Genomic DNA, 7,808 nt, shown 5'->3' on the forward strand with positions numbered 1-7,808 from the left:
TTTTTTTTTTTTTTTTTTTTTTTTTTTTACCAAGAAAATATCAGCTGATATACTTTTAAATTTTAAAAAGTTTTAAATTAGGAATAAAAGAATATTTTTGAAATATTAATTTTACCCATTCCCTTCGAAGCTAACCCTCTAATACCATTTGATCGAACTTATTACTAGTAAATATTGTATTTTTTTTTGTGCTTTCTAATTTTTCTTTAATATTTTAATATTTTTAAAAACATTTATTGAGAAGTTTTTATGTTAAAAAGGATTTCAAAATATATATATATATATTTTGTTTAAGAGTATTTTTAATTTTTTAATTTTTGGTTTAAGAGTATTATTAAAAATAATTTTAAGAGTATTTTTAGATTTAAAAAAAAAAAAAAAAGAGTGTGAAAGGAAAATAAATTGGAAAAGGAAGTATAATGACAGATGAGGACTTTTTCAAAGAGTGTAGCAATGGAGATTTGATTCTTTTTATTTATTTTGAAAAATATATATATTTATTAATTTTCTTGCTTTTTTGCAAGTGGCTCAAGAATTCTTCCTTATCCCCTTTTTTTTAATTTTTCTCCACAGATGCTGATAGCTGATGTCTCTTTTTCTTTTTTTTTTTTTCCAAAATATATAATGGATTATATTTTTATTTTCGAAATCTTTTTATCAAATTTCCTCATTTTTGTTTAAATTCTATTTTGATATTCAACTTTCTCATTTATTTCATTTCAACCCCTAATTTTTAAACTTTTCATAAAAACAATTCCATGAATTATTTTCTGTTTCTAAATCCATAATATAACTTCAAATCTTATTTCATGCAGAAACTTATTGTAAATATTAGTGGTAAAGGACTAAATATACATTTTTTAAAAATCCAAATATAATATTTCAAAGTTTAAAAATCAAATGAAAAAATATATATATTTAATTCAAAAACCAAAACCATATTCAATCCTTGAATTCTCAAGCCCTCAATTTTAGACCATTTCATCATTTGAAAAGAGAATGAGGCCTAAGTCACCTTCACCATGATGATCATAATAATTAAAAGTCGAGAATTAAAAGATAAGTTACAAATCAAAAAATGAAATTCAAACATACAACTTAGTTTTAATCATTGAACTACTTGATCGAATTTGGATTGGATGATGAGCTGAATTTACAGGTTTGAGTCAGTGGCATATCTGAAACAAATCTGGTGGGTAGAGATACGAGGAGAATTGGAGTTGGAGTTCCCAAAGGGAAACTACAGCCTATACTTCAGGCTTCAGCTGGGAAAGCCTTCCAAGAAGTTTGGAAGAAGAGTGACAGAAGTGGGGCAGGTCCATGGGTGGGAGATCAAGCCAGTGAGGTTCGAGATGACAGCCTCCAATGCCCAGAAAGCTTCATCTGAGTGTTACCTACGCCATTCTGGGAACTGGGTTTTGCATCATGTGGGTGATTTTTGTGTCCAAAACCCTAATCTTCAAACCCACATCAAATTTTCATTGATTCAGATTGATTGCACTCATACTAAAGGTGGCCTTTGTGTGGACTCTGTCTTCATTTGTCCCTCCGAATTTGAAGGCAAGGCAGCTTTTGATAGTTCTTAAAGAAGAACGACCCTTTTTGTGTGGATATTTTTGTATGATCCATTGTTTTCTATGTATGTATTTGATGACCATTTCATGATGTTGAGGTTGAGGTTGTGTGTGATATGGACTAGGAGAACTTTGAGGTTGTGTGTGATATGGACTAGGAGAACTTTGAGGTTGTGTGTGATATGGACTAGGACTAGTTCTCGGCTATAGCGGCAACTCATGAATCTCGAGCCACTTGGCATTCCATCCCAGTTCTAATAATGCACTTTTTGGATCGAAAAGGCTGGACTGCTTGGACGTTGCATTTTGAACTTATTAAAGCACGATTTGTATCCTTATGTTTGAGGGAAGCTCCAATGGAAAAAAATTGGAAGGGAAATATGATTAGAAGATGGTATCGAACTCGAACTTTTGAGACATTGGAAACGAATATAGAATACCATACAGGAGGATCCCTAAATACCTAATGAGTTACAAAGAAGCATGTTTCCACGGCAGATACAACATTCATTTGGGAGAACACCCCCCAAAGGGTGGGGGGAGATCAGAAGAAAATATCTATCTCAAATAATCTGTACAAAATATATGTTCTCCACTTAACCCTACGGGTGGGAGCTAATTGTTAAAGCCTGTTTAAGTTAGTTGAACTTTCCAGGCGAAGCACATATTATCGTCAAGATCACCGTTAAAAAACCCATTTTCTGTAAAATCATGGGCTATATCCTGGATTATGTCCTCTTCTAAATGAAGATTTTGCGGCAAGTCTCCACTTTTTTGGTTGAACCCACTGCTATGACCTCCAGCTGCTGATACATCTCCATTTGAAGCGCTTTTGAAGCTATTACTCCGGCTCGGGGCAGGCGGCATATTACTGATGGATGCATTGGCCGTGCCAGAAGCTGCTGAAGAACTGCCGCCGAACCCTGAATAAGACCCCCCCATCTTTCCGTTCATGTTCGTGTTTGAACCAGGAAGTGGCTGCTGTTGCCCTCCCCCACTGTTGTTATTAGATATCTGGAGAAGTTGCTGGATCATCTGATGTTGCATGGCCGGATTATTGTTGCCGCTACCTTGAGCGCTCTGAGGATGGTTTTGCGCAACTAAGTTGTTGGATTGTTGTGAAGGTAAATGAGGACTTGAAAGAGCACTGCCGAGCACGTTCCGCATCGGTCCTGATGTCAAAGCAGTTGTCCCACCATGAGAGCTTGATGAAGGACTCTGGTTCTGGTTTGAGTTATTGAAGGATGATGATGTCCCCTGCTGAAGCGGGTTTGAACTGTTTGAATTCATTGAATTCTGTCTCATAAGCAGATTCTGGTAGTTAGACAATGCCAAAGCGGCTTGGGCCGAACTGCTCAAAGCTCCTCTGCCGGTTACTTGATTTTGGCTATTCATTTGGTTGTTCATCAGCCCTGGATGCAGGGCGACCATCCTATTGCGGTCGGTTAGCAGACCTTGAGCAGTAGCGACCTGTTGAATCTCTTGCCTTTTTTGCATCCGCAGCTTGGCTGTGGCGTGCTGAGGATAACTTTTCAGACCCTCTGTCAAAAGCTTCATCATAAGATTCAAGGCTATGAAACTACACAAGTTCAAAGGTTTATTCATCAAGAACTGATTGTGGAAATTATTGGAAAGAATGAGGCATACCAACTGGTCCGGTTTTCTGCACCCTACAGAAATCAATCAGATCTTTCATGCTGTTGACGACCTCTGATATCTAAACACGATCGGGCCAAACATGTTGAGCAAAGCAGATAAGTACAGAACAGATAATCCTTTGTAAAACTACATAAAAATGCACCTGCAAGCATCTAACGTATCTTTTGGAGAACCCCAAATCATTAAGTGACTGCAACTCCAGACTCTTAGCGAGCTGCTGCCCAGCTGTCAAAACCCTACAGGGAAGGGATTGCATTAGCAATGAGAAAGGTACACTATCAGTTTCAATAAGCAAGAAAATAGCTATCAGCCAACGTTTGTAGCAGCAGATCTTGGACAGCCAATCCAAACATTCCTACATGGTACTTCGTTGACTAAGAGAGGAAAAAGAATACTCCATTAATGACAGCTCAATTAACAAAGAAAATCAAGGTATCCACCACAAGCTCAAATCTTGTCCACTTCTACTTGTTTTTTGGTCAAAACAGAGAGAGAGAAATAGAACAAAGTGGCAGACAACCTTGGGCGTTTGGATTAGAAGTTCAACAAAACCATGATAGAAGATGACAAGAAACAAAATTTGATTCAACGATAAAGATTTCACTATAGTTTGATCAACTTACATATTACTATTTGCTTGTAAATCCTGCTGAGAAGCCCCATCAGATCCTCCTTCAGCAATAGTGCTCTGGCATTTCTGTGCCACCTGGACCAACTGATTCACCTGTAATTAAACATTTATCAATTGGATGGATCAATCAACAACTAAAAGGAGATCAAATACGACAAGATTAATCACGTTTAAATAACAAACTGTAAAAACTTAGAACCATGATATCATCAGCAAACATTTGTGCTACCTGAGGTGCAACCAACCGACGAGGTAGAAGTTCTTCATGACGTCTTGCACAAAATTCCCATGCCAATATCTGAAGTAGAATCCAATTGCCAAATTATTTTAGCACAAAAGGATTATTCTTAAATTTATTTAGAAAATTCAATTTACATAATCATTCTGTTGACCTTCAATTCATGAGTAAATATGATACGAAGGTGACCCTCGCGAATAACACGAAGTTGCTCGTACACACTCTCTTGAACTGCTTTTCCATATTCTAACATCATAATTCCAGACGAATATCTGAACTCCCGTGGCATATCCAAGAACAATAGCTCATCAATGACTCCACTGCCAAATTTGATCTCATTAAGTCTAGGAAGCACTTCAAAGGAAGCCTCTGAAACCATCACATGAAATGTATTATGTTATGGTTTATATTGCAGTAAAGACAAATTAAAAATGTGAAATATTAGACATTAACTTCAATCTAGAAATCGAGCTAGACATCTTTGACTATATGTCAATATGTTAGCTCAAACCATGATAATAACTCAATTACCTATAAGTGGGAATTGGCTTTCTTTGAAAAACTCAAATTTTGAAACCTACAGAATTTACACATTCCAGGCCATTTCTTTGAAAAACTCAATTATCTATAAGTAATATAAAAAAAGGTTATCAGTATCATACCAAATCCCAGCCCAGATTTTGAACCACAAATTTCACACTGCCATGCATCCTGAAATATAGATCACAAGGGAGAATTAAGGGGTGAAGCTATGTGTCACAACTACCTAATTGGAAAAGCAAAATAAAAAATTGTAGTCATCATTTTAGCAGATTGCACACTGACCAATTTCACTCATCACATAAGATTCTTTTCAAAGAAAGATTAATCAGATTCCAAAATACAAAATTAGCATTGTCAGGATAAAGATCACGTAGAAAATTCAAACGCTACAGATAAAAACCCACAATAATACCATGGTAAGGAATAACTGACCATAGCCGCTTGAGGGAAAACGCCTAGTGCATGATGACCAACATTGTCATATAATGACAAACACCATCTTTTCTTTGCACGAGGGGAATAATATTCTGTCATGAACTTCCTCCAATAGGCAATACTATTATCCTATCAGAAGTCATAAAACTAATAGTTCATATTTAGGCTTAAAAACAGTACATGTAGAAATATGCAGAAAAAACTTGTTGAGAAATATGCAGAAAATGACTCCAAAGACAAATGAAGAAGACAGAAGATGAACTCACAGCAGGCCTTTGACGCTGATGGTATAGGTACTGCATTAGCCGCCGAGCACATACACCACCATCATTAGTCCGCTTCATAGCATTTATGGGTTGTATTGCCTGTTGTTGAAGCTGCTGTCTCAACTGTATCTGCTGCTGCTGCTGCAGGTGAGCTCTCTGCAAAGGAGGCAAAGACTGAAAAATCTGTTGCTGTTGCTGTAACCTCTGTTGCTGCTGAAATAATGCTGCTTGTAAATGCGGCGTATTACGACCTTGCAGCTGCATGGAATCTTGTCTCTGCAGGAGTTGTTGTAGCATCTGCTGTTGCAGGAAATCATCCTGCTTAATATCCAAGCGCGGTTTCTTCTGTGACTGAGAATAACTGTTGGGATCTGTCATGAGAGATCCAGCAACACGTGCACCCACGGGTAGAGAAGCTTGGACGATTTGTGAATTTGACAATGATGCATCACCTGGAGCAACTTGTTGGGACTGCGGTTGGGTCTGCAACAATTGTGGGGCGTTATGATCCTGCTGAGAATTGTGCTGTACTGTAGAAGATGCATCAATGAGTGATGCACCCGAGAGACTCATGTTATTTGATGTAAAAGACATAGGTGATGTAGGTAATCGCATGTATGATTCTGCATTCATGCTTGGACTTCTCTGCAAATGAGGCCTACCTGAGAGTGCAGAGTTTGCATCTGTAACCAACGAACTTGCCCCAACACTTATTCCTGAGTTTGCCACACTATTTAACACTACATTATTCGTGTCCCCAGAAACTGGACCCAAATTTGAGTGGCCAGGTCCTGGAATTGAATTTGATGAGTTTCCATAAGATGAGACCAAGTGAGATTTAACATTGCCCTTTGACTGCCCATCTCCTTGGAAAAAAATCCCAGAGTTTGAGGATGATTGGGCTAATCCTCCAGCCACCCTAGAAGATGTCATTGGGGGCACCAGCCCTTGTTGGACAGCGTCCAAGTAGCCCTCTAGAGCCAGTCTTTCACTAATCACTGCTACAAGTATTTCTTATCCACAAAATATGATACTCAAACTAAATCCATAGGGAAAAAACTCCAAAACATACTCATGGACATCCGCAAAATCTCAAAAACACATGATCGAACAACAGAGGCGTTCAGTACTCAACTAAGAATACAGAGACAAAAAATCGACCCCTCATTATTTAAAAGTTATCAATGAACTATCATATATCCTACAAGTTCTCGACCACCAGATTGCAATGTGCCAGTGATCTACGATCCTGGTCGATATTGATATACAGAAGAACCTATGATTAAACAGTGAAAACAACAACATTAGCAGAGGAGGAAAAAAAAAAAAAACTAAAACTAAGCTATTTCGGTGAGTTAATACCTTCATTTAGCAAAAAAAATTATTAACTTTCAGCAATTTTTAGGATAAAGATGAAAGTTTAAGGGATCAATTAGGAAGATTAAGTAGTTATTGATTTAAAAGTTTAGGAGATCGATTACATAGTAGTTATTGATTTGAAAGTTTAGTAGATAGTTCCTCGTTCTCTCCCCTCATGTTCTCTCGCTCTAATTTCCAAATAGCCACTTTCAAGACCCAATATTCCGCATATCTTAGACAAAAAATACGAGAAATAGAACAAAAACAAAATTCCAATTCTCAGAGAAATTCTCAAACTTCCAAATTCAAATCGAAATCATACCGCTTCAAAACCGAAACAAATAGATAGCACAATTTTTACCAGTGGAGTAGGGTCGCCAAATTCAAATCGAAATCATACCGCTTCCAAATTCAACTTCCAAATTTGAATGACCAGAGCACAATTTTTCAAAGAACGAAACAAAAAGATAGCTATAACTCCCCTAAAACCCAAAGCTAAACTCAAATTAAGCATCATAATCCAAGAAAAGGCGGAGGATCAAGCAAATTTAACACGAAGGAAAGAACGGACAAAAGGAAAAAGGGAAAAGTAGTCTTGAGTACTGAAACAGAGGATCCAAATCCGAATCCATTTGCAAAAAACCGGAAAGAACAACAAAATTAACTAACCAAAGAAAACCAATAAAAGCAAATAGAAGACAGAAGAGGGAAGAGAATTTGACTACCAACCTTGAAAAGCGGAAAAGAGGCTGAAACCAGACGAGCAATGGAAGCTAAAACCTCCGCTTCGCTGAGAATTCGAAGAACGGAAATCCAAAAGTGAGAGAGGAAGAAGAAAAGGGGATGGAGGAGTTCCAGTTATATACATAGCGGGAATAGCCGGGATCCAAATGACCGGTTTCACTCGTAACCAGCCTTGTTGACACCGGCTATTGCCGGTAACGCTTTCGACACGCCTCTAAGATGTCGTTCGACTGGAAAAGGAAGATCGTCACACGTGGCGGAAACCCATTGGATGATTTCTTTATGATGGATCATCATTCACTAGCTTCAATCACCTGCGGCCGTTTCTACGTAAATCACTGTACAGTTTACTACCGCCT

The 7,808-nt window shown here is 37.6% G+C and overlaps 2 protein-coding genes across 8 annotated transcripts in view; one reads left to right on the forward strand and one right to left on the reverse strand.

The window, feature by feature from the left end:
- LOC111490982 (F-box protein PP2-A13-like) overlaps positions 1 to 1,855 on the forward strand; it is a 2,580-nt gene extending 725 nt beyond the window's left edge. The window contains exons 3-4 of one of the 4 annotated variants that reach the window (XR_002719651.1): positions 1,160 to 1,681; positions 1,733 to 1,855. Coding sequence is in view for 1 of the 4 variants with exons in the window: in XM_023139683.1 (XP_022995451.1) it covers positions 1,160 to 1,586 (427 nt within the window). In the remaining 3 variants the exon portion in view is untranslated. Of the gene's footprint in view, positions 1 to 1,159 lie in introns of all 4 variants that reach the window. The other 3 variants (XR_002719652.1, XR_002719653.1, XM_023139683.1) reach the window with 3 other exon arrangements.
- A 149-nt stretch (positions 1,856 to 2,004) lies between these two features.
- Positions 2,005 to 7,547, reverse strand: LOC111490980 (probable transcriptional regulator SLK2). 4 transcript variants are annotated; one of them, XM_023139681.1, is made up of 11 exons: positions 7,435 to 7,547; positions 6,009 to 6,622; positions 5,347 to 5,876; positions 5,078 to 5,209; positions 4,765 to 4,813; positions 4,257 to 4,471; positions 4,094 to 4,162; positions 3,857 to 3,957; positions 3,376 to 3,469; positions 3,222 to 3,291; positions 2,005 to 3,115 (listed from the first exon to the last, which is right to left on the reverse strand). In XM_023139681.1, exons 2-11 carry the CDS (start codon positions 6,277 to 6,279, stop codon positions 2,208 to 2,210), a joined length of 2,439 nt encoding a protein of 812 aa, XP_022995449.1. In that variant the 5' UTR covers positions 6,280 to 6,622; positions 7,435 to 7,547; the 3' UTR covers positions 2,005 to 2,207. The 4 variants fall into 4 exon arrangements, with proteins under 4 accessions (XP_022995449.1, XP_022995448.1, XP_022995446.1 ...); XM_023139680.1 differs by having other exon boundaries at positions 5,347 to 5,829; positions 5,920 to 6,622; XM_023139678.1 differs by having other exon boundaries at positions 5,347 to 6,622.
- Between the last annotated feature and the right edge of the window lie 261 nt (positions 7,548 to 7,808).

Source organism: Cucurbita maxima, unplaced genomic scaffold, assembly GCF_002738345.1.
Source record: "Cucurbita maxima cultivar Rimu unplaced genomic scaffold, Cmax_1.0 Cma_Scf00016, whole genome shotgun sequence".
In the NCBI taxonomy this organism is placed as follows: domain Eukaryota; kingdom Viridiplantae; phylum Streptophyta; class Magnoliopsida; order Cucurbitales; family Cucurbitaceae; genus Cucurbita; species Cucurbita maxima.

Coding starts and splice junctions, on each gene's coding strand:
- LOC111490980 (XM_023139678.1), bottom strand. CDS start 6,279: ATGACATCTTCTAGGGTGGCTGGAGGATTAGCCCAATCATCCTCAAAC. Junction 5,210..5,346: donor ATCAGCGTCAAAGGCCTGCT/GTGAGTTCATCT, acceptor GACTTCTGATAG/GATAATAGTATTGCCTATTG. Junction 4,814..5,077: donor TTTTCCCTCAAGCGGCTATG/GTCAGTTATTCC, acceptor TCTATATTTCAG/GATGCATGGCAGTGTGAAAT.